Raw genomic sequence first — 26,884 nt, 5'->3', positions numbered from 1 at the left:
ATAGATACTTATGGAAGATGAGACAGTAGTAAATACAGCAAACATATTTCAATTAGTCCTTCCAGAAAAGTTGCTAATTTAAAGAATTTTTTAAAAAGTAGTAACCACAGAAATAAGTTTTAATGTATACAACAATTCAAAACTAATTTTAAAAAAATAAGGGAAATCACAAGATAAAGCTCTTCTTTATAGAAGAATAGTGACAAAAAATATAGCAAGAATAAAGAAAGAGAATATCATCTTATAAACATCATAGCTGTAATTAATTCAGATGAGACTCATTGATTTTTGCTAAAATCAGTGGGTGAACAGTTGGGAACAAGAATCTAACTTCCTTTAGGTTACTTATTAATTACAAAGGGAAAAGGTGCATTTACAAAGAAGGAATATGACTGGCATGCCTTAACCAGGCGATCAAGCTTGCTGCCGTCAGTGATACAAGAGACTGAGGTCACATGCTCCTTGATCTGATGCTTTGTGAGGAACACCAATCCCCAAGTGGTTCCCCAGGGACCTTAAGTACCTGACCTAAGACTAATTATGAAGGAGAAACTGTACAGTCCCGACCTGAGAGATATTATGCAAAACATCTGGAATGAATTCCTCAAAACAGCAATATAAGAAGACAAAAAAATAAACTAATGGCTAGGGAACTGTTCTGGATTAAAAGTGAATGAATAAAAATGATGAGGAAATAAAACCCATGATCCTTGAAGGGATTTTGGATTAGGAAATAGAATATTATAAAATTTGACTGGGGAAAAATTTGGAAATGTTCAGTATTGAGTGAGTATTAAATTATACTGTTGTGTCAAAATTAAGTTTCCTGAGTTTGATTTTTACATCATATTTACACAGGAAGATGTCCTTTTTCTTAAGTAATAAGAGGACGGTTTAATTCACAAGGAAGAAAAAGCAAATGTGAGAAAATGTTAAAAATGAATGAGTAGAGTATATAGGTACTCATCGCACAATTTATGCAACTTTAAGTTTGTACTTTTCAAAATAAAAGTACAAAATTAAAGACAATAATTTTCTTGTATCATGATAGCATGTGCATAATGAAAAAAGTACAAGGCTAGGACAGACTTTGTATTCATTCAGCATATTTGTTGAATATGTTGAATTCTTACTTAGCAGTTATTTTTCTACCCAGTTGGGTAAACAACAACAGCAAAAAAACAAAGAACCCTGCTATCATGGACTTTACTTCTCCTCTTGTCTGGGTGAGGGTGGGGTAGCAATGAGGCTTGGACTTGGTGGTAATATAAGTTTCCTTTCTGCGACAAATGCTATCATTTTAAATCTGTGAATTTATTTGCTTTGAATAGATATGATACAGTAGCTAGTTTCTTTCACTTAGTGTTTTATAAAAAAACAATATACTGTAACAAATACAAAAACACTAACCCACAATGCTTACACACAGGGGGCAGCAGAAAATAGCAGCTCTGTTTTTGTGTTAATACAAACCTGAAGCAAAACAGAATTATTTATTGTTGTTGTTCAGTCGGTCGAGTCTGATTCTCTGTGACCCCATGGACTGCTGCATGCCAGGTTTCCCTGTACTTCAGCATCTCCCTGAGTTTGCTCAAACTTACGTCCATTGAGTCGGTGATGACATCCAACCATCTCATCCTCTGTGGCCTCCTTCTCCTCCTGCCCTCAATCTTTCCCAGCATCAGGGTCTTTTCCAATGAGTCAGTTCTTTGCATCAGGTGGCCAAAATACTGGAGCTTCAGCTTCAGCATCAGTCCTTCCAATCAATATACAGGGTTCATTTTCCTTAGGATTGACTGGTTTGATCTCCTTGCAGTCCAAGGGACTCTCAAGAGTCTTCTTCAACACCACAGTTTGAAAACATCAGTTCTTCAGTGCTCAGCCTTCTTTATGGCCCAACTCTCACATCTGTACATGACTACTGGAAAAACCACAGCTTTGACTAGATGAAATTTCTTGGCAAAGTGATGTCTCTGCTTTTTCATATGCTATTAGGATTATCATAGCTTTTCTTCCAAGGAGCAAGTGTCTTAACGTCATGGCTGAATTAACAATCTGCAGTGATTTTGGAGCCAAAGAAAATGAAACCTGTTTCTACTTTTCCCCCATGTATTTGCCATGAAGTGATGGGATCGGATGTCATAATCTTAGTTTTCTGAACGTTGAGTTTTAAGCCAGCTTTTTCACTCTCCTCTTTCACCCTCATCAAGAGGCTCTTTTGTTACTCTGCACTTTCTGCCATTAGAGTGGTATCATCTGCATATCTGAGGTTGTTGATATTTCTCCCAGCAATCTTGATTCCAGCTTGTGCTTCATCTAGCCTGGCATTCTGCATAATGTACTCTGCATTTAAGTTAAATAAGCAGGGTGATAATAAACAGCCTTGACATACTCCTTTCCCAATTTGGAACCAGCCGATTGTTCCATGTCTGGTTCAAACTTTTGCTTCTTGACCTATATACAAGTTGGTCAGGAGGCAAGTAAACTGGTCTGGTACTCTCATTTCTTGAAGAATTGTCCGCAGTTTGTTGTGATCCACACAGTCAAAGTCTTTAGTGTAGTCAGTGAAGCAGATGTTTTTCTGGAATTCCTTTGCTTTTTCTGTGATCTCAAGAATGTTTGCAATTTCATCTCTGGTTCCTCTGCCTTTTGTAAATCCAGGTTATACATTTGGAAGTTCTCTCTTCACATACTGCTAAAGCCTACTTTGAAGGATTTTGAGCATTACCTTGCTAGCATGTGAAATGAGTGCAATTATGTGGTAGTTTGAACATTCTTTGGCATTGTCTTTCTTAAGGATTGGAATGAAAACTGACCTTTCCTAGTCCTGTGCCCACTGCTGAGTTTTCCAAGTTTGCTGTCATATTGAATGCAGCATTTTAAAAGCATCACCTTCTAGGATTTTAAATAGCTCAGCTGGAATTCCATCTGCTTCACTAACTTGATTTATAGTAATGCTTCCCAAGGCTTCCCTGGTGGCTCAGATGGTAAAGCATCTGCCTGCAATGCGCGAGACCCAGGTTTGATCCCTGGGTCAGGAAGATCCCCTGGAGAAGGAAATGGCAGCCCACTCCAGTATTCTTGCCTAGAGAATTCCATGGACAGAGAAGCCTGGTGCAGGCTACAGTCCATGGGTAGCAAAGAGTCAGACATGACTGAGCGACTTCACTTTCACTTTCTTTCAATGCTTCCTAAGGCCCACTTGACTTCACACTCCAGGTTGTCTGGCTCTAGGTGAGTGACTATATCATCGTGGTTATCTGGGTCATTAAGACTTTCTTGAATAGTTCTTCTGTGTATTTTTGCCACATCTTCTTAACCTCTTCTGCTTCTGTTAGGTCCTTGCCATTTCTGTTCTTTATTGTGCCCATCTTTGCATGAAATGTTCACTTGTTATCTCCAGTTTTCTTGAGGAGATCTTTAGTCTTTCCCATTCTATGGTTTTCCTCTATTTATTTGCAATGTTCACTTCAGAAAGCTTTCTTATCTCTCCTTACTATTCTCTAGAACTCCACATTCAGGTGAGTATATCTTTCTTTTGTCCTTTGCCTTTCACTTCTCTTCTTTGCTCAGCTGTTTTTAAGGACTCCTCAGACAACCACTTTGCCTTCTTGCATTTCTTTTTCTTTGAGAAAGTTTTGGTCACCACTTCCTGTACAATGTTACAAAGTTCTGTCCATAGTTTCTCTGGCTGTCTGTCTACCAGATCTAATCTCTTGAATCTATCCTCACCTCCAGTGTATAATCATAAAGGATTTTATTTAGGTCATACCTGAATGATATTTTCCCTACTTTCTTCAATTTAAGCCCGAATTTTGCAATAAGGAGCTGATGATCTGAGCCACAGTCAGCTCCAGGTCTTATTTTTGCTGACTATATAGAGCTTCTTCATCTTCAGCTGCAAAGAATATAATCAACCTGATTTCAGTATCAACCATTTAGTGATGTCAATGTGTAGAGTCATCTCTTGTGTTGTTGAAAGAAGGTGTCTGCTATGACCAGTGTGTTCTCTTGGCAAAACTCTGTTAGCATTTGCCCTGCTTCACTTTGTACTCCAAGGCCAAACTTGCCTTTTACTCCAGGTATCTCTTGAATTCTTACTTTCGCATTCCAATTCCCTATGATGAAAAGGACATCTTTTTTTTGTCTTAATTTTAGAAGGTCTGGTAGGTCTTCATAGAACCATTCAACTTCAGCTTCTTTGGCACTAGTGGTTGGGGCATAGACTTGGGAATAGACTTACTGTGATGCGGAATGATTTCCCTTGGAAATGAACCAAGATAATTCTGTCTTTTTTGAGACTGCACCCAAGTACTGCATTTTGGACTCTTTTTTTACTAAGGGGGCTATTCCATTTCTTCTAAGGGATTCTTACCCTCAATAATAGATATAATGAGAGAAAGTAATTGTTAAGAAATGCTAAGCTGTTAATTTGCTTTATTTTTTTCTTTCCAAGATTATTAGGAAGAGTGTCTTAAAATAATACAAGAAAAGGTATTTTTTACATTGTCTTCCTTTTCAGAACGTATAGTCATTATCAGATCTGTCTAAATCTAAAAAAGTTGTGCTTTACTATTAATGGTTATGCATTTCCCTAAAGAGAAAGTAAAAGTTTTAATTCAAAGGTAAATTTAAAAGTAGTAGCTAAAGATGATCTTTTTGATACCTTTAGATGTAGGTCGATTCAATGAGATCAAAAATTTCATTAGAAACACATAAGATTTGGGGCTTCTTTGGTGGTCCACCAGTTAAGACTCCACGCTTCCCATGCAGGGGGTTCAGGTTCAATCCCCGGCCAAGAAACTAAGACCCCACATGCTGTGTGGCCAAAAAACAAACAACAACAACAACAAAACCACATAAGATATTTTTAAAAAATAGAATAAAAATGTGTCTGTACAATGAATGTGGTGCCAGAATATACTTCTCTAGACACTGCATAAAATTTTTAACATTGCTTATGCTCTGAATTCAAATGCAAGGGCAGAGAAAATATTCCACCCATCCACTCTCTTTATTTCACCTTTTGTGTTTATTAGTAGTAATGAATGGTTTTCTGCTGCTGATACTATTGGTGCAAGTGTGGTAGATAACAATAATTTAGAAACCTCTGGACTCGCCCTGAATTTGATTTTGTCTGTTTGTGAACATGTTAAGGGGCAGTGATGGGAGAAATCTGGAGACTGATCTTTTGCCAAAGGCCCTTGCTCTGCAAATCAAGGGCAGTGAACAGGGCAAGCAGAAAGGAGGGAGAGGGAGGTTCTGTGTGTTTACTGAGCTGCTTAAAGAGGTACATTAATTAACAAAGGAGAAACCAGAGGCACTTGTGAGATGGATGGTGGGCTTAGACTTCACACAGGGGTGTGATGAAGCAAATGGTGGCATTTCCTCACCAAAGACTGAGTTCAAATTTACTACCAGCTGCTGATAGAGGAAAGTGACAATGAAATATTTTTAAAACTGAGCAGAGTCTTCCCAGTGCACCAGCCCTGAGCACTTGTCTCATGCATCCAACCTGGGCTGGTGATCTGTTTTGAGGGATCGGATGGGGAAGGAGGCGGGAGGGGGGATCGGGATGGGGAACACATGTAAATCCATGGCTGATTCATGTCAGTGTATGGCAAAAACCACTACAATATTGTAAAGTAATTAACCTTCAACTAATAAAAATAAATGAAAAATAAATAAATAAAATAAAATAAAACTGAGCAGAGAAGGAGAAAAGGAAGCAATGTTGGAAAGGCGATCCTAAAGTAGAAGAGAGAGGAGGAGGTGTCAGAGCAGGCAGGCCAGAGCAAACACAGTCTTCAATTGTGTCACATGTGAGGAATACACATGTGAGGCTTTTAAAATGCTATTCTCTATCAAGTTAAAGGTAGGCAAGACAGGCAAGGTCTTGCCAACCTTCTTTCCTCCCTATCTGTTCCACTCTTCTTTCCTCTTTGCACTAAGCTCTTATGTTGAAGTAACCAGAAGTTGTGAGGAAGAGGGAGAGGAAGTGAATACATGAAAGGGACTTTAGGAACGTTCTAGTGGGGATTTCCCTGGTGGTCCAGTGGTTAAGACTGTGTGGCAAATCACCCATGGCAGATTCATGTCAATGTATGGCAAAACCAATGCAATATTGTAAAGTAAAATAAACTAATTAATTAATTTTTAAAAAACTAAAAAAAAAAGAATGGTTTCAACTTAGAGTCCTGAGCTTCCAAAAAAATACATGTAGCACATATCTAACTACATTAAAGGTTGGTGATCATATGAAATGTTACCATGGCAACTCTAAAAGACTTTAAATAGTGATACAGGCAGTTCCTCAGTTCTATCAAGAGATGGTGCCATTTAAACACAACAATGCATAGTCCCCAGTTTATTATTTAATATAATATATTCTTATAATTTCTCAGATTTGTTCCTATGAACAAATAACCAGCCTTCGTGCTCAATTGACTTTGAATGCTTTCAACAACCATTTCCTCTCAAGGAGATATTTTTCTGGAGTTTTATTTTGTCATTTTCATTTGATCACTATTTCTGTTCAAAACCTTCATCTGTTATTTAGAAAGAAAATTCAACAAAGAAAAGACATCTTTATCTCCACAAATTTCACTCCAACTGCATTTTGATTCAAAGCGATGCAAAGAGAGGTGGAAATAAAGACCAAGGAGACTTTCTCCCAGGTGCGTCTTCAGAGTCACTTAGCCTGTTCAGGGGGATTCTAAAACCACAAATATTTGTAGGGATCATCCCTCTAGTTCTGAGAAAATGGTTTCCTTAATTATGTTTTTTGGTTTCACTCTGACAGCTTCTCATGAGTCCATGGAGGCCCATAGCTGGTTCTGCCACTGTGTTCAGTTTGCAGATTATGCACTTTATGAGGCAAAACATAGCAACACAAACATTTAAATTGCTCCCACGTTTTATAGCCTCAACTGCTGTATTTTATATAAAGGCCACAAAATGAGTAAGGTTGATGGGAATTGGTTAGACCTCAAGGACTCCTGCTTATTGAAATTGGAGATGGAGCAGTTTGAGAAATCAGACACCCAAGCTAAGAAAGGTGGGTAAGGAGTAAAATCCTCAGAACAGGTAGAATTTTTATCTCTAAAAGCCAGAAATTAACAAAGGAAAAGGAGGTTATATTTTCATTGGGGAAATTTGATTTCCAATATTACTTGGATATACTATAAGTAATACAGTTTCTGTTACTTAGGAAAAGTGTTATTTTGTATGCAGGAGTCAAATATATGTGGCTTTAAAATATCCTTGTACATCAGAATCTGTTTTTGTAGTTTTATTTGGTTTTGTTTCTATGTATCATGTGCCTACAATTTTTATATTAAAATACAGCAAAACTTGTTTGATGTTCTTTAGAATGCTTCTGTCAAGATCAATATTCAATGGAAGGGCCACTTGAAATAATTACAAAGTATCCATTTCAGTGGGAAAGTAAGAAGTTTCTTGCTTTGTGGACTGGTAGACTCCTTATTAAACAAATTCTAATCTTCCTCACAGTAATACATGACCTTGTTGCTTCACTATCCATCCAAAAATATTTTTAAGAATTCTTTTTAAACCTTAGCAAGTGATGGAGAACACCCCAGGAAAGTCAGAGCAGTTGTCAAGTAGATTTATAATAAATGAGCTGAGCTTTGTCAGAGCTACTTAAAATTCACATTTTTCAGAGTAATATTTACAGCCAGAAACACTGCAATTGGCCAATTACTGATTTCTAGATCATTCTTCCCTTTTGGATGGAAGGGCATCAGATTCCCTGAGACTGAGTTGTCCTTCTGTCAGTCAATTCTCCACATGTATTGTAGCTAATGGATAAATAGTATGTAAACAAGCATTATTAAATTTATTTTGCTCATGAATTGTTGGTCCTTTAATGGACCGGAACCTGGTGGTCTGGAGTCGACGATAAGAAAGTAAGAGAGAGAAAGAGGCTGATAGCGCTTGTTGGTCCTTTAATGGACCAGAACCTGGTGGCCCGGAGAGTAAGAGAAAGAGAGAGAAAGAGAGAAGGAATAAAAAGAAAGAAAGAAAGGCACAGGGACCAAAGCTCTGATGGAGCAAAGGTGTTTTAATCAACATGGTGTGGGCATATATACTGTCTTACAAGGTGGTTATTCTCAGCAAAGACAAAGATTAAAATTCCAGACTTACAAAGCATAAGATGATGCCTATCAAGGAGAGAGAGTTGCAAACAATCACCTTTTACCATTTGGCTCATAAAAAGGAAGAGGGTACTTACCACTGTAATGAGAAGTGCCTGGATTCCTCAGCCCTGGGAAAGGCGCGCCTCTCCTCTTAATTTCTGAATATTCAGGAATCAATAAGGGCCAGAGGGTTCCCGACAGATCCAAAACTGCACACAGGAAGCCTCTTGTTAAATGCTTCCTGACAATGAATAATAATAACAAAAGCTTTTCATATATTTCTGATTTGCTCTGGAGCTGTGCAGTTACTCTAAATACATATATTTAGGGACTTCCCTGGCAGTCCCGGAAGTTAAAATTCTGTGGTTCCACTGCAGGTGGCATGAGTTTGATCCCTTGTCAGGAAGCCGAGATTCCACATGCAGGAATATATATATACATAAAGAAAATGTGGAAAAAAAAGAAAAAGAAAATGTGTTGTGCTTAGTAGTCAGTCATGTCCAACTCTTTGCGACTTGTGAACTGTAGCCTGCCAGGCTCCTGTGTCCATTGGATTCTCTGGGCAAGAATACTGGAGAGTGTTGCTGTGCCCTCCTCCAGGGGATCTTCCTGACCCAAGAATTGAACCCATATCTCCAGTGCCTCCTGCATCACAGGCAGGTTCTTTAGCCACTGAGCCACCTGGGAACCCCCATATATATATAATAAGTATGTGTTAATATAGAACCACATGACAGGATATGTATATTATATATGTGTATACATAACCTGTTTAAAATTCAAACAATTTTATTTTTATTTTTTATTTTTATTTATTTATTTATTTTATTAGTTGGAGGCTAATTACTTCACAACAAAATTCAAACAATTTTAAAAAACTGTTCATGGAGATACTATAAAATCTTAGTACAAAGTCAAGCTAATCAGACTAATACATAATTTCCTGCTCAGTGTACAATCTGTGTAAAACAATCATAAAATAATTTGTAATTGTGCCCTAATGCTTTGCGGATGAGACAGAGTCCCTTAGAAAATGTTCATTGGTGTCTTTATGTATCATTGTACATCCCATAACTTAAACTTAGTTAATTGATTAGAGACCTGGGGAATATTAACTAATGATTTAATGAAACCTTTTGGAAGTAAATTAATGCTGATTAGTTGACAGAAAGAATACTTCCTGAATTGAAACAAAGGATATAAAAGTTAATTCAGCTAATCATGAGCATTTGCGAGACTTAGAACTCATCTCTCTTGATTTATTTCTTTATTTTTGGCTGCCCTGGGTCTTTGTTGATGTCTGGCCTTTTCTCTAGTTGCAGTATGTGGGCTTCTTATTGCAGCAGCTTCTCTTGTTGTGGAGCATGGGCTCTAGCGTGCGCAGCATGTTGAGTTCAGGAGTCACATGTCCCAGACTCCGGAGTGCAGGCTCAGTAGTTGTGACAGAAGGGCTTAGTTGCTCCGCGGCATGTAGCCTCTTCTCAGATCAGGACTGTGCCCATGTGTCCTGCATTGACAGGCAGATTCTTTACCACTGAGCCACCAGGGAAGCCCCAAGAACTCATTTCTTAAATGAGAGTTTTAGACATGAAACTTTTCCATCTACCACATCACTACCAAATAAATAGAAAAACACAAGTTGCTAACACGAATTGAGTACTTATCATGGTCTGGGTGAGGTGCCAAGCTATCCCCACTTGCTATTTTATTTAAGACAACCAACTCATGAGGCAGAGAATGTTTTTCCCATTTGACTAAAGAGAAACACACTATTAGAGTAAGAAATGGGCTAAAGTAGGTTTGCATTAACTAGAAGCATTCTCTCATGAGAGACCTCACATACTTATTAGATCTCTGTAGTAGACACGTGTTGACTCCTGAAGAATCTGTGCAACTCAAGATGAATTTTGAGTCCTTACGTGTCCACATAAAAGGGGAGCATGCTTAAAGTCATGTGAGTTGTGTTTTTCACATACAGTGTTAGGTTTTCCTAACTCATTGCTTGTTTTGTCTTTGGTTGAATTTAAGGACTCTTGGAAAAGATCAAGCTCTACCTTTCAAAGAGAACTTCGCCACCTCACACTGACCGTAGGAAGTTTGACCATGACTTTGCCGTCTCCACCTCCTTCCACGGAGTCCACAACATTGTCCGGAATCCGAGTAGGATTCGCAAGGTGGTCTGGCTGCTGGTGGTCCTGGGCTCCATCAGTCTCCTTGTCTGGCAGGTATATAGCCGTCTCGTCAACTACTTCAGATGGCCCACCACGACATCTATGGAGGTACAGTACGTGGAGAGGATAGAGTTCCCGGCTGTGACCTTCTGCAATTTAAACAGGTAAAAACTACACTTTTAGTAATAAATCTCTGTAACTTTGCTAGGTATAAACTTTCTTGGATGACTGAAATAGTTTATTGTGTGCTATTTAATATACACAAAACCACTCGTGGTCTTAAATTGTCTTAAAAACAGAACTGTTGGGGGCTAAGAAGCTTATTGATTTCTTCTCTATTTTCCTTTTTTCCTTCCTTTTTTCCTTCCTTTTTTTCCTCCACAATTATATGCTAGGCTAAGCACCAAACCCTGTGGCTACATAGATGTACAAGTCTTTATCCTTGCATTTAAAAAGTTTGTTTCAATCAGCCAAAAAGAGAGAAACATCAGCAATCACAATGCAATGTATATGGTGACTGTAGATTACATGAAAGGTATGTGCAAGGACTCTGCGAGCACAGAGGAGACAGGCGATGGTCCCTGTCTAGGTCTCACGGAGTGTGATTGTCAAAATGTGGCCAGGCCGTTTGTAGGGGGAGAAAAGGAATGACTTGAAGATATCAGAAAGCACTGTGCTAAAGTTGGAGGTGTGAAATGTTCCCATGTGTTCAGGATGAGATGTTTATTGTAATAGGAATGTGCCCGGCTCCATGGGCATGTGACCTGTGCGCACAATTGGTTTAGCATTCTGTTCCTATTGCACCCTTGTCCAAACCTCCCTCCAGAGATCCGCAAATCCCTGGCTGTGTACCAGGTCTCCTGTCGGGGGTAGGGAGGGAACTTCCCCATGAGGCCATCCGTGAAAACCCTTATTATTGCCTGTGGTCAAGCCTGAAATCCTGTACATGGGATTTTTACCCAGCGGGTGGGGGAGGTGGTTTCCTTCAGATCCACCACTAATCAGCTATTTGGCCATGGACAAATCACTTCACCTTTTAAAGTTTCAACTCCTGTGTGTACAAAATGATATAATATCTATTTAATGTATTTTCGGTTGCATTAGTTCAGGTAGCATATACACCATTTTGTCTCATCCCTGGGGTGGTTCTTTGGACAGGTGTTCAATGTGTGTGTGTCAGTCACTCAGTTGTGTCTGACTCTTTGAGACTCCATGGACTGTAGCCTGCCAGACTCCTCTGTCCATGGACTTCTCCAGGCACAAAGGAGGGTTGCCATTCCCTTCTCCAGGGGATCTTCCCAACCCAGGGATTGAACCTGAGTCTCCCACATTGCAGGCAGATTCCTTACCATCTGAGCCACAGGGGAAGGACAGGGGTTCAATATGTAGTTGATATTATAGCATATATAGTAACTATTACAGCATGTGTAATTGTTAGACTTATTTCAAGATATGTGTCAAGGTTCCAAAGAGTAAATATCAATCAAACACCCCACAAAGGTATTCAATACAGTTACACCATACTATTTTAAAGGGCATGTGTTCTTTTTTAAAATGTTATTTATTTGAAAATTTTTTAATTTATCTACTTATTTTTGGTGGCACCAGGTCTTCATTGCTGTGTGTGGGTTTTCCCTAGTTGCAGCCAATGGGAGGCTATTCTCTAGTTGTGGTGCACAGACTTCTCATTGTTGTGTCTTCTCTTATTGTGAAGCACAGGCTCTAGGGTGAATGTGCTCAGTGGTTACATCTTGTGGGCTCCAGAGCGTGGCCTCAGTAGTTGCGATGCATGGGCTTAGCTGTCCTCCAGCATGTGGGATCTTCCTGGAACAAGAAATGAATTCACGTCTTCTGCATTGGCAGGCAGTTTTTAAACCATTGGACCACCAGGAAAGTCTAAATGGTGTATATTCTAACAAAAGCAAAGGCTGGTTGAAGATGGTCATTATTAAAAAGAAATTGCCTATATCATTTTGAGTATGCCAGTGTGAGGACCCTCACAGAAATTTTCCCCAGAGAAAATTTTACTCAAAAAATCAACCATTTACAAGCTAATCACCAAAATACAGAAGGAACTCTTACAACTCAGTGAAATATTATTTAATGGTAAAAAAAAAAATATGAGCTATCAAGTCATAAAAAGATGGAGGAATCTTAAATCACAGTCAACAGAAGTTTCCCAACTTAGATATCAGACATCAGAGCAGCTATTATAAAGAACTGAAGAAACTGTGGTTAAAAACATAAGGGAAGATAAAATGTCTCATCAAGCAAACAATATCAATAAGGACAGAAATTATACAAAGAACCAAAGGGACATACTGATTTTGAAAAGTGTAATAGTTGAAGTGAAAAACTCACTACATCCACTAAAGGGACTCAGCAGTAGGTTTGAAGTGGCTGAGGAAAGAATCAGTGAGTTTGAAGATAAATTAACAAAGTATGTGATCTGAGAAACAGAGAGAAAAACTAATGAAGGAAAATGAAAAGAGCCTCGGAGAAATGGGAGATACTAAAAAACATAAAAATATATGTAAAATGGGAGTACCGGAAGAGGAGAGAAAATAAAGTAGAAAAATATTTTTTAATATAATGTGTCAAAACTCACCAAATTTGCACAAAAATGTATCTTTAAAATGAAGATAAAATAAAAACATTCAGAGAGAATTCATTCTAGCAGACCCATCATACAAGAAACACTAAAAAGTTCTTCAGACTTAAAACAAGTGAACTCAGAGTTTTCAAATCCATATGAAAAACTAAAAGCACCTGTAAATATACTTCTGCAATTTTAAAAGACATTATAAATGTGTGTTTATTCTTCTTTCTTCTCTTGCTTGTTTTAAAATGCAAGTGTATAATACTTAGGCCCATAATACCTGTAGATCACTCTACGTAACAGCAGATTACACACTCTTCACATGAGCACATGGAACACTTTCAAGGGCAAGTTGTAGCAAGACCATAAAGCAAGCTTCAATACACTTAGAATATTTGCAATCATTCAGAGTATGTTTATCAACTACAACAGAGTGAAATAAGCAGTCAATAATAGGAAGAAATTTGGGATATTAACAAATATATAGATATTAAACAGCACACACTAAATAACCAGCAAAAGAAAAAAGTCACATAGTATTAGACAACACTCTGAGATGAATGAAAAAACACACAGCGTACCTAAACTTACATTTGCAACTCAAGCAGTGCTGACATAGAAATGCATGGATTAAAATAGAAGAATGATCTCAAGGAAAATATTTAATACCCTATAATTTAAGTACTTTCATGTTTTCATTGAATTTTGATTTGTATAAAAGTTTATTTTGCATAATTCAAATCTCAAATCAATGATTTAAACTCTGGTGTCGGATGGTGGCATTAAGAAAAAACTGATAGTGTACCCTGAAGTTAGATATAGTTAATATCCAGATGAGAAATGAGATTCAATAGTGTAGAAACTAAAATTGTAGAAGAGGAAAATTATTAATTATAAGGAAATTACTCTTTCTTAGGTAACATCTAATACATCATTAATACTGTGGTGGTTAGAGACATCTTCAACTCTCAAAGTCTGATTTTACAAATAGATACTTTGAATGTCAGTTCACCAGCTTCTCATGAACATTGTTTAGCAAATGACTGATGGATCATGAAAAGAACTTAGGTTGTCCACTCCCCTGTTCTCACAGCCAGTAGTCTTCAAACATTTTCCCTCATGTTCCATATAAAGGAACTTTAAAAAACTATGTATTTCAGTTGCATTTTTTTTTTAATTATTTTTATTTTTTTTTTCCCACTGGGTTTTGTCATACATTGATATGAATCAGCCATGGATTTACATGTATTCCCAATCCCGATCCCCCCTCCCACCTCCCTCTCCACCCGATTCCTCTGGGTCTTCCCAGTGCACCAGGCCGGAGCACTTGTCTCGTGCATCCCACCTGGGCTGGTGATCTGTTTCACCATAGATAGCATACATGCTGTTCTTTTGAAATATCCCACCCTCCCATTCTCCCACAAAGTTCAAAAGTCTGTTCTGTATTTCTGTGTCTCTTTTTCTGTTCTGCATATAGGGTTATCGTTATCACCTTTCTAAATTCCATATACATGTGTCAGTATGCTGTAATGTTCTTTATCTTTCTGGCTTACTTCACTCTGTATAATGGGCTCCAGCTTCATCCATCTCATTAGGACTGGTTCAAATGAATTCTTTTTAATGGCTGAGTAATATTCCATGGTGTATATGTACCACAGCTTCCTTATCCATTCATCTGCTGATGGGCATCTAGGTTGCTTCCATGTCCTGGCTATTATAAACAGTGCTGCGATGAACATTGGGGTGCACGTGTCTCTTTCAGATCTGGTTTCCTCAGTGTGTATGCCCAGAAGTGGGATTTCTGGGTCATATGGCAGTTCTATTTCCAGTTTTTTAAGAAATCTCCACACTGTTTTCCATAGCGGCTGTGCTAGTTTGCATTCCCACCAACAGTGTAAGAGGGTTCCCTTTTCTCCACACCCTCTCCAGCATTTATTGCTTGTAGACTTTTGGATAGCAGCCATCCTGACTGGCGTGTAATGGTACCTCATTGTGGTTTTGATTTGCATTTCTCTAATAATGAGTGATGTTGAGCATCTTTTCATGTGTTTGTTAGCCATCTGTATGTCTTCTTTGGAGAAATGTCTGTTTAGTTCTTTGGCCCATTTTTTGATTGGGTCATTTATTTTTCTGGAATTGAGCTGCAGGAGTTGCTTGTATATTTTTGAGATTAATCCTTTGTCTGTTTCTTCATTTGCTATTATTTCCTCCCAATCTGAGGGCTGTCTTTTCACCTTACTTATAGTTTCCTTTGTAGTGCAAAAGCTTTTAAGTTTCATTAGGTCCCATTTGTTTAGTTTTGCTTTTATTTCCAATATTCTGGGAGGTGGGTCATAGAGGATCTTGCTTTGATTTATGTCGGAGAGTGTTTTGCCTATGTTCTCCTCTAGGAGTTTTATAGTTTCTGGTCTTACATTTAGATCTTTAATCCATTTTGAGTTTATTTTTGTGTATGGTGTTAGAAAGTGTTCTAGTTTCATTCTTTTACAAGTGGTTGACCAGTTTTCCCAGCACCACTTGTTAAAGAGGTTGTCTTTTTTCCATTGTATATCCTTGCCTCCTTTGTCAAAGATAAGGTGTCCATAGGTTCGTGGATTTATCTCTGGGCTTTCTATTCTGTTCCATTGATCTATATTTCTGTCTTTGTGCCAGTACCATACTGTCTTGATGACTGTGGCTTTGTAGTAGAGTCTGAAGTCAGGCAGGTTGATTCCTCCAGTTCCATTCTTCTTTCTCAAGATTACTTTGGCTATTCGAGGTTTTTTGTATTTCCATACAAATTGTGAAATTCTTTGGTCTAGTTCTGTGAAAAATACCATTGGTAGCTTGATAGGGATTGCATTGAATCTATAGACTGCTTTGGGTAGAATAGCCATTTTGACAATATTAATTCTTCCAATCCATGAACACGGTATGTTTCTCCATCTGTTTGTGTCCTTTTTGATTTCTTTCATCAGTGTTTTATAGTTTTCTATGTATAGGTCCTTTGTTTCTTTAGGTAGATATACTCCTAAGTATTTTATTCCTTTTGTTGCAATGGTGAATGGTATTGTTTCCTTAATTTCTCTGTCTGTTTTTTCATTGTTAGTATATAGGAATGCAAGGGATTTCTGTGTGTTAATTTTATATCCTGCAACTTTACTATATTCATTGATTAGCTCTAGTAATTTTCTGGTAGAGTCTTTAGGGTTTTCTATGTAGAGGATCATGTCATCTGCAAACAGTGAGAGTTTTACTTCTTCTTTTCCTATCTGGATTCCTTTTACTTCTTTTTCTGCTCTGATTGCTGTGGCCAGAACTTCCAACACTATGTTGAATAGTAGTGGTGAGAGTGGGCACCCTTGTCTTGTTCCTGATTTCAGGGGAAATGCCTTCAATTTTTCACCATTGAGGGTGATGCTTGCTGTGGGTTTGTCATATATAGCTTTTATTATGTTGAGGTATGTTCCTTCTATTCCTGCTTTTTGGAGAGTTTTAATCATAAGTGAGTGTTGAATTTTGTCAAAGGCTTTCTCTGCATCTATTGAGATAATCATATGGTTTTTATCTTTCAATTTGTTAATGTGGTGTATTACATTGATTGATTTGCAGATATTAAAGAATCCTTGCATTCCTGGGATAAAGCCCACTTGGTCATGGTGTATGATTTTTTTAATATGTTGTTGGATTCTGTTTGCTAGAATTTTGTTAAGGATTTTTGCATCTATGTTCATCAGTGATATTGGCCTGTAGTTTTCTTTTTTTGTGGCATCTTTGTCTGGTTTTGGAATTAGGGTGATGGTGGCCTCATAGAATGAGTTTGGAAGCTTACCTTCTTCTGCAATTTTCTGGAAGAGTTTGAGTAAGATAGGTGTTAGCTCTTCTCTAAATTTTTGGTAGAATTCAGCTGTGAAGCCATCTGGTCCTGGGCGTTTGTTTGCTGGAAGATTTTTGATGACAGTTTCGATTTCCTTGCTTGTGATGGGTCTGTTAAGATCTTCTATTTCTTCCTGGTTCAGTTTTGGAAAGTTAAACTTTTCTAAGAATTTGTCCATTTCATCCAAGTTGTCCATTTTATTGGCATAGAGCTGCTGGTAGTAGTCTCTTATGATCCTTTGTATTTCAGTGTTGTCTGTTGTGATCTCTCCATTTTCATTTCTAATTTTGTTAATTTGGTTTTTCTCTCTTTGTTTCTTAATGAGTCTTGCTAATGGTTTGTCAATTTTGTTTATTTTTTCAAAAAACCAGCTTTTAGCTTTGTTGATTTTTGCTATGGTCTCTTTAGTTTCTTTTGCATTTATTTCTGCCCTGATTTTTAAGATTTCTTTCCTTCTGCTAACTCTGGGGTTCTTCATTTCTTCCTTCTCTAATTGCTTTAGGTGTAGAGTTAGGTTATTTAATTGGTTTTTTCCCTGTTTCTTGATGTAAGCCTGTAATGCTATGAACCTTCCCCTTAGCACTGCTTTTACAGTGTCCCATAGGTTTTGGGTTGTTGTGTTTTCATTTTCATTCATTTCTATACATATTTTGATTTCTTTTTTGATTTCTTCTATGATTTGTTGGTTATTCAGAAGCGTGTTATTTAGCCTCCATATGTTTGAAGTTTTAACAATTTTTTTCCTGTAATTGAGATCTAATCTTACTGCACTGTGGTCAGAAAAGATGACTGGAATGATTTCAATTTTTTTGAATTTTCCAAGACCAGATTTATGGCCCAGGATGTGATCTATTCTGGAGAATGTTCCGTGTGCACTTGAGAAAAAGGTGAAGTTGATTGTTTTGGGGTGAAATGTCCTATAGATATCAATTAGGTCTAGCTGGTCCATTGTATCATTTAAGGTTTGTGTTTCCTTGTTAATTTTCTGTTTAGTTGATCTATCCATAGTTGTGAGTGGGGTATTAAAGTCTCCCACTATTATTGTGTTACTATTAATTTCCTCTTTCATACTCGTTAGCGTTTGCCGTACATATTGCGGTGCTCCTATGTTGGGTGCATATATATTTATAATTGTTATATCTTCTTCTTTGATTGATCCTTTGATCATTATGTAGTGTCCTTCTTTGTCTCTTTTCACTTCCTTTATTTGAAAGTCTATTTTATCTGATATGAGTATTGCGACTCCTGCTTTCTTTTGGTCTCCGTTTGCATGAAATATTTTTTTCCAGCCCTTCACTTTTGGTCTGTATGTGTCTCTTGCTTTGAGGTGGGTCTCTTGTAGACAGCATATATAGGGGTCTTGTTTTTGTATCCATTCAGCCAATCTTTGTCTTTTGGTTGGGGCATTCAACCCATTTACATTTAGGGTAATTATTGATAGGTGTGGTCCCGTTGCCATTTACTTTGTTGTTTTGGGTTCACGTTTATACAACCTTTCTGCATTTCCTGTCTAGAGAAGATCCTTTAGCATTTGTTGAAGAGCTGGTTTGGTGGTGCTGAATTCTCTCAGCTTTTGCTTATCTGCAAAGCTTTTGAATTCTCCTTCATATCTGAAAGAGATCCTTGCTGGATACAGTAATCTAGGTTGTAGGTTATTCTCTTTCATTACTTTCAGTACGTCCTGCCATTCCCTTCTGGCCTGGAGGGTTTCTATTGATAGATCAGCTGTTATCCTTATGGGAATCCCTTTGTGTGTTATTTGTTGTTTTTCCCTTGCTGCTTTTAATATTTGTTCTTTGTGTTTGATCTTTGTTAATTTGATTAATATGTGTCTTGGGGTGTTTCGCCTTGGGTTTATCCTGTTTGGGACTCTCTGGGTTTCTTGGACTTGGGTGGCTATTTCCTTCCCCATTTTAGGGAAGTTTTCAGCTATTATCTCCTCGAGTATTTTCTCATGGCCTTTCTTTTTGTCTTCTTCTTCTGGAACTCCTATGATTCGAATGTTGGGGCGTTTCACAGTGTCCCAGAGGTCCCTGAGGTTGTCCTCATTTCTTTTGATCCTTTTTTCTTTTTTCCTCTCTGCTTCATTTATTTCCACCATTTTATCTTCTACCTCACTTATCCTACCTTCTGCCTCCGTTATTCTACTCTTGGTTCCCTCCAAAGTGTTTTTGATCTCATTCATTGCATTATTCATTTGTAATTGACTCTTTTTTATTTCTTCTAGGTTTTTATTAAACAGTTCTTGAATCTTTTCAATCTTTGTTTCCAGGCTATTTATCTGTAACTCCATTTTGTTTTCAAGATTTTGGATCATTTTTGTTATCATTATTCTAAATTCTTTTTCAGGTAGATTCCCTATCTCCTCCTCTTTTGTTTGACTTGGTGGGCATTTTTCATGTTCCTTTACCTGTTGGGTATTTCTTTGCCTTTTCATCTTGTTTAGATTGCTGTATCTGGAGTGGGCTTTCTGTATTCTGGAGGTCTGTGGTTCCTTTTTGTTGTGGAGGATTAACCCAGTGGGTGGGGTTAGACGATTGGCTTGTCGAGATTTCCTGGTTAGGGAAGCTTGCGTCAGTGTTCTGGTGCGTGGAACTTGATTTCTTCTCTTTGGAGAGCAATGGAGTGCCCAGTAATGAGTTTTGAGATGGGTCTATGTGTTAGGTGTGACCTTGGGCAGCTTGTATGTTGATGTTCAGGGCTATGTTCCTGCATTTTTTAAACTGGCAGCTAAAATATAAACTATAGCTTTAAATAACTTTATGTCTTAGTTTTAGGAGATCAAAAATATTATGAGATAAAATATGATAAGGATTGACTATTAGGAATAAATATTTATTATTTTATAATGGGAGGGGGGATCGGGATGGGGAATACATGTAAATCCATGGCTGATTCATGTCAATGTATGACAAAAACCACTACAATATTGTAATTAGCCTCCAAATAATAAAAATAAATGGAAAAAAATTTTAATTACTTCATTGATAAAAATCATGTAAATTTTAACCTGTGTACATTTTTTAATTGGAGAAGGAAATGGCAACCCACTCCAGTACTCATGCCTGGAAAATCCCATGGATGGAGGAGCCTGGTAGGCTACAGTTCATGGGGTTGCAAAGAGTCAGACACGACTGAGTGTGTTCACTTCACTTCACTCACATGTTTTAATGTTGCAATAATCTGAAATTTGCACACAACAACCCAGTTTCATTTAAAATAATGTGCAGGAAAACCAAAAAAGAAGCAGTATGTATATACACATACAGGTAATTTGCTTTTGTGTACAGTAGAAATTAACAAAATGTTATAAAGCAACTGTACTTCAATAAAAATTTTAAAACCCTATTTTTTAGCAACTCAGGAAAATAAAAATGAAATGACAAGTTTTATCATATTACTTCAACTTTTCTCAATTCAGAGGGTCCAGTAGGGGCTCAAATACCCTATGTTTAATGCCAAGCTTCACCCTAGCCAGAAAGATGTGCGTAACAGGAAAAGACAAAGTTTAAGGAGTTTTGATTAATACTTAGATGAGTCTTCCATTAGTGTTTGCCTTTGGTAGGGGCCTTGAGATTGCTATACACCAGGTGCATTATATGCTAAGATTTGTAATGATTGACAGGTAAAAACTCTTTCATAAATTGGAGAAGAATCCTGTGGGTGTTTCTTTTTAAATGCTGAGTTAAGGCAGAGGATCTGGAAATTGATTCCAGCACACATACACTTGGATCTATTTTGATGGAGCTCAGCAAAGGACTGAGTGAGGCATCAACATGGACTTGAAATGAAGCTTACTCATTTGGGTCATATAATTTGGGAAAATGTACTTAGAGGTACTAACACACCTAAGAAAGACGGGCTTAGTAATTGGTTATCAGTTATTAAACTGTTTAAATATATCGATGCATTTTTATTATTTTGTTTTACTAGACTTATCAGTATAGGAAATGAAAGAGTAAGACAAGCTATCACTAAACAAGGTTTCTGAAAAATCATATTTGGAAGAGTTTTGGAGCTTGAATTAAAGTTGAAAGTAAACTTGGAGCAAAACAGTTAGATTTTATGCTAAACAAAAATGTCTCACAAAATTTATCACTTCCTTTGTTCCAAATACTGTTGGACTTTATTCACAAAGTTTAATCCATCCACCTAAATTACCCCATGGTCTAACTATTAATAGTATAAAAACAAAAGTTCTAAAATAATATTCTAAAATACTCTCCTCTTTAACCTTTTAATGTATTGTGCTCAGACCTCCTACACCTGTAATAATTTCTTCATTTCTCTGCATAATCATCATGAAAAGAATCCAGTGAACATTGGTATGAGATGGTGTGGGTTCAATCTGTGTAGGATTCCAAGGTCGCAGGGCTTTGGAGCAGACCCTTGGTCCCCTGTTGGTCAAAGAGTTAGAAACCTGAAGTCAACTAGAAGTTCATCCCTCAGTTTAGAGCAAACACTTCTTCTTCACAAAATCTGTTACTAGTGTAAGTTTTTAACTCCCCAAAAGATCACTAAAAACACTTTTGCCCAAGAAAATCAAAGTTGTTAAATATATTCCAATTAGATAAAATACCACGAGGGTGGAGGTTTAATAGTGTCTCTGAAGAAAAAGGAGGTCAAAGAGAATATTTACAGGGTTCTGGGACCTGGGTCAGTGGTTTTAAGAGAGGTCTTGCAAGGCTTAGAGCTAGTTACATAAGGTATTCTATTAATCACTGGTCCAAAAAAGCTGTTTTGCATCTCTAAAAGGATATGGTGTTGGTTTGTTTTTTTTTTTCCCTGTTTTTGGTTTTGTGTATGTCCCACCTTGACTGAAAAAGGGTTTAATGTGACTGTCATGAGAATAAAAAGTTACATTACAGATAATACAAAAGGAAAATGAAAATAAAATACAGAATTTGTGACATAGAGGAAGTCCAGTAGCAAATTCACACACAAACCATGCACCGCATAGTCCTGTATGATCACCAAGAATGAAATGAAAGTTGCTCTCTGCGACCCCATGGATTTTACAGTTCATGGAATTCTCCAGGCCAGAATACTGGAGTGGGTAGCTGTTCCCTTCTCCAGGGGATCTTCCCAACCCAGGGATCGAACCCAGGTCTCCCACATTGCCGGCAGATTCTTTACCAGCTGGGTATGTAATATTCTATGCTGCCTGGCATCTGATTTGACGATAGGAAGTTTGTTCCATTTCAAATTGTATAATAATATAATATCCAAAATATAAAAATCACATTTTGAAAGAAGTTAAAGTATGAAAATAAAGAACCATACAGAATGCAAAACAGAAATTGCTCAGCAAAATAAAAGAATTACGAGGCACTTATTAAAAAAAAGGCAAACACATTACTTCTGCTTTGATTGCCAGCAAGTTGCTTTGACAATAATGAGGCATTTATTTAATAAATATTTACCTTACACTCTTCCAAATATGTTAGGAAAAACAGTTTAATCATCAAAATGATTGTTTGATGTAAGTGGTATTAAAATATATCAATATATTAACCTTCATCATTGGTGTATTAACAAATACCAATTTCATAATTCAGGAAACTGTGTGACAGTGAGATGAAGAATTGCACTGTCATAGCCTTAATTAGCTGTGACAATCAGGGCTCCATCCAAGAAGCAGAACCACTGAATGACGGAGAACAAGGGATTGATCATAGGGATTCAGCCCATTGAATCATAGGAGCTGGGTAAGCAGTCTCTGTAGGGCTGTTGCCTCTGTTTCTGGTGCTGGATCTGAAGTCAGCAGGATCCATGATTAGAAACGAAGATAGATTTGAAGCGAAGGAAACAAATATGAGCAGGGAATGCATGTTTCAGCTCCGATCCTGGTGGCGCTGGTGACCTGCAGGGGGACTTGGCATCTTTTTCAGGTTGCACCCTTGCTTGACCCAGGAGCAGAAGCTGTCTGAGCAGACTGGACAGGGCTGGGGGAACTGCCCAGTGCAGACAAGCTGGGGTCACAGATGCACATACACAACGTACAGAACAACCACAACTCCACTCTGCAATGAACTGCAGGTTGTAACCAGATCCAGACAAGAGGGAGGGGTTTAGCAACGCAGTTGAGGCAGCCACACGGATTCAGCATAAAGCACAGCAGGGCTTGGATGTGAACCCTGGAAATCTGGGTCCTATAGTGTTAACAATTCCTAACACCTCTCTCTCAGAGTTGGGTTGTGAAGATCCGTTTGGATGTATCCAGAGCAAGGTCTGGAAGGTATTCTAGGTAAATGAAACTGTATGTAGAAATTCAAAGTAGAGTGCAGCAGGTGACAAAGACCTCTTAGTAATCCAATTTTGCTTGAATGTATTACAAATGAGGGAAAATATAGGAGATAGGAGGAGAGGATGATGGAGTTCAGATCCCATCTTCGAGATAACAACAAGTGTTTATTATTCTAAATAGTGCCTTTATTTCCGCAAATAGGTTCCAAGCAGAAGCTGCAGCCACATTTAGTGTTATTTTTTTCTTATGGAATATTGTATCCAAAGTCCTTCATCTTCAGGAAATCAGTACCAATTCCACCAGCTCTAAAGAGGCTATTGATTTCCTCGCAAGTGAGCGAAACTTCAGCATTACAGAGTTTGTCAAGGAAAATGGTTTTTATCTCAACAGCAGCACGTTGTTAGAATGTGAATTTTTTGGAAAGCCATGTGGCCCAGAGGTAATGTTGCAATATTTCTTCAAATTTCATCAATATAACAAGCTACTTCTTTGTATCATTTTGCATTGAGGTAAAGTTTACTCCCATGAGGAATCAGTTTAAATTTGCTCCAAGATCACATGTCCTTAGCTCAGCCTTATGGTATCAAGAGGTGTGAATACACATGGGACATGCCTTCTTTTTCATACAGTTAGATAAGGAAAGATAGAAGACAGAAACCTTTGGTGATATTTCTTTCAGGATTGTCCTTAAAGGGAAAACCCCTATCTGTGGTTCCAAGTCCCAGCTAAGGATTCCAGCAACCACAGGTTGAGCTGTACTGTGGTGGGTATTTATTTTAAAACAATGAGTCTATGCAGTTCAAATCCCTGTTGTTCAAGGGTCAGCTGCATATGAAAATGTCTCAACTAGATCATCAGATACAAATTGGCAAGTGCATTTTACCAAAAAAAATGAAAACTGCTTTTGGAATACAGACTAAAATCGCTAGATTTCTATTCTTCCTGCTGTTTTTGCCTTCTCACTCAGCACTATGATTAAGCAAAGAAAGTTATAGGCATTTAAACTTTGAAAGGATCAAAATACTCACCTGATTGTGTTTTCTTTGGTTTATTTTCATATTGGAGGATTTTGCACATGTCTTCACTGAATATGGAAACTGTTTTACCTTTAATCATGGTGAAACTATCCAAGCAAAGGAAAAAGTGAGTGTTTCTGGAAGAGGCTTACACTTGCTCTTCAATGTCAAACAGGTATTGAATTTCTTCAAACTTCACCAGGGTTCAAGGCAAACAAGAATGCACAGGAGTTTCAGGACGCTGTGCCCTGTTGAATCGTTCCCACATATTTGTCTGTTTGTTTTTTAACTAATTTAGTCAAGACTCCCATGATGAAACTACAGACTTGGAGATTGAAAAGGCACAGTTTAGAGGAATAACCTGGACATTTTTAGCTATATTACTTACTGTCATTTTTATGATGCTGGAAATATTCATGTCACAAAACAAGGAAACTAAAGATTTCTAAATCTCAATGTATATAGTAATTTAAGAAGACCTATGAACTTTTAATGTTCAGATAATGTTTAGATTTTCATGAAAATAGGCAATATGTTTTAGAAAGAAGCCATACAGAAACATCTGACAAATCATAGAAATCTATAGTCTGAAAAGGTGATGAAAAATATTGTTATGCAGAAATATGTATCAGTGGGCTTTGCCTAAGCCAGTTTTGTAAATCTGTAATTGACGTAAGTAGATTCTAAGTGTTTAGACCTAGGTGGCAGCTGTCCAGGCTCCTAAGAAATTCAGAGGTGTTCCTTCAAGACTACCTAGTGTAACTCTCACCCAAGGCTAATCCTCACCCTCTGTCTTGCACAATCATTTGTAGTGTTACACAGAGGTATTCTACTCTGTTGTTATGATTTTGTAAATGAAGAATAGCATTTTGAAATGCTATTGAATGAAGTATTCAGAATCACACAATTAATGGCAGAGATGAGAAATAAAGGTAGCATCCCCGAATTTCACCAAACTACTTCCCAATCCAAGTGAACAAGGCGATTGGTTACTTTTCAGGAACTTCTCCTAAGCCACGCTTCATGGTTTCCCCTGTATTCCATTCAAGAGTCCACAGCACTGCACATTGAGATACACACAGCCAGGCTTGTATATCTAGTTCATTGATAGTTTCAAGTTATTTAAATATAAGCCATATGTTCACTTCAAATATTATATAATAGCTTTTACAAGCTAGAATTTCCCCCAGTGTTTTTAGAGTGCAGTTAAAATCTGCAAATTCAGTGCAAAGTTCAATAAGTAAATAGAGCTGAGATATTTCTCCAGACTAACAGTTAAGTGTTCCTTAGAGAGTTACAGAGGGGCTAGGAGAAATAGGGTCCTGAGCATCAAACGCAAGACAGTTTGTTTATTGTTGTTACATGTGCAGTTAACCCGTTCACAAGAAGAACCATCCTAGTACCTCATCAAGGCCACCCCTTCTCCTTATAGCCTGAAATTATAACTAATAAAGTCACCAGAAGTTTGATGTTAAATTTCATGTGCCTCTCTGACAAACTGGCTGCTTCAGGTCCTGCCTTTCGGAAGTGGAACTGCGTCTGGTGTTCACCTCTGCACTGCTGGAGTTCCTTCCAGCTGTGCTCACTGCTGTGGGTTGGTGAAACAGGCTCACTCTGACCCCTCCCTGGGAGTGTGCTCTTCCTGCCTCAGAGTTACAGGAATAAACGCAGCATGCCTCCAAAGGCCCTTTCTGATCCTGATCATGAAGAACTACTGGCTTCTCAGGAAAAAAAAGAGAAACGATAAATCAGAAATTTGGTTTTGTGATAATATATGAAAGTCAACCAAGAAACTCAACCAGTAAAGCAAAACTTGAGCTCCTGAAATGTATGCTTTTACGTAATGAACAATTATATATATATATATATATATATTTGTTTTCTTGTAAAAAATTCTTTATCTGACACAAGATTTACAAAAGAAAAGCACTAGTGCTAAAGAAGTAGTGTAAGTCTTCACTTTTAGGAGAAAATAAATTTGAATTTTAAGTCAGGCCGAATATTTTAATTGCAAAGAGAAGCAGAGGGCCAAAGGATTTTCTGAGACAAATAAGTAAAGAGAATAGCCAAGGAGAAAGAAACTAAAGAGGCAGATGAGGAGAGGGCCAGGGGAACCAGGTGGCTGACAGTCAGGATACGTTCCATGTTTCTACTCAAATTGCCTCAGGCAAGAGGTGACCCGGAGAAAATGGCCCAGGCCTTGATGTGTAGTTTAACCGTGAAAAGTAGGTCTTTAGGTGTTTAATTTTCACAGCTTTTATGTAAAAAGAGATCTCATATTGATATGAAGTATTTGATTTTTAAGTTATTCAAATGCTATCATCAGATGATAAAAATCAGTCTTAAACTCTGCACAAAATTCTGCACAAACTCATCTTGTGCATAATTGACATCAATTCATAATCTGGGAATAAATACTTGTTTATTTCAGGAGGAATTTACAGATGACCCAACCCTTGGCTTTGTCGACGCTGGGATCACCTTTGTTATCCATTCGCCCATGAAGGTGCCGCAGTTTGACGGTCTGGGCTTGTCCTCACCAGTGGGAATGCATACACGGGTGACCATCCGCCAGGTGAAGGTAAATATCAAATAAAGACACACATATAATCACAAAATTCAGAATCTGAGGGAACTCTGACCTCCGGCTGCTTGGAGGAATGCAAAACTTGGCACATCAAGAAGCAGGGCGGATGTCTGCCTTTCCTTCTTCCTGGTAAACAGAGGCTGTGTCCCTCAGTGGGGTAATGATCCCATAAATACATAATAACACATTTCACTAGACACTCTTTTCTCTCCTGCATTTCAAACATCACCAGAAATTCAACAGTTTCAG

At 37.7% G+C, this 26,884-nt stretch overlaps 1 protein-coding gene across 1 annotated transcript in view; it reads left to right on the top strand.

Annotated features, from left to right (window-relative positions):
- Positions 1-7,017: 7,017 nt before the first annotated feature.
- ASIC5 (acid sensing ion channel subunit family member 5) overlaps positions 7,018-26,884 on the top strand; it is a 38,832-nt gene continuing 18,965 nt past the window's right edge. The window contains exons 1-5 of the mRNA XM_061140875.1: positions 7,018-7,057; positions 10,188-10,494; positions 23,234-23,471; positions 24,098-24,223; positions 26,480-26,629. Coding sequence (XP_060996858.1) covers positions 7,018-7,057; positions 10,188-10,494; positions 23,234-23,471; positions 24,098-24,223; positions 26,480-26,629 — 861 coding nt within the window. The remainder of the gene's footprint in view (positions 7,058-10,187; positions 10,495-23,233; positions 23,472-24,097; positions 24,224-26,479; positions 26,630-26,884) is intronic.

Source organism: Dama dama, chromosome 5 (assembly GCF_033118175.1).
Source record: "Dama dama isolate Ldn47 chromosome 5, ASM3311817v1, whole genome shotgun sequence".
Taxonomy (NCBI): domain Eukaryota; kingdom Metazoa; phylum Chordata; class Mammalia; order Artiodactyla; family Cervidae; genus Dama; species Dama dama.
Note: the sequence above shows the minus strand (reverse complement) of the source record. Positions and strands in the feature narration are given on the sequence as shown.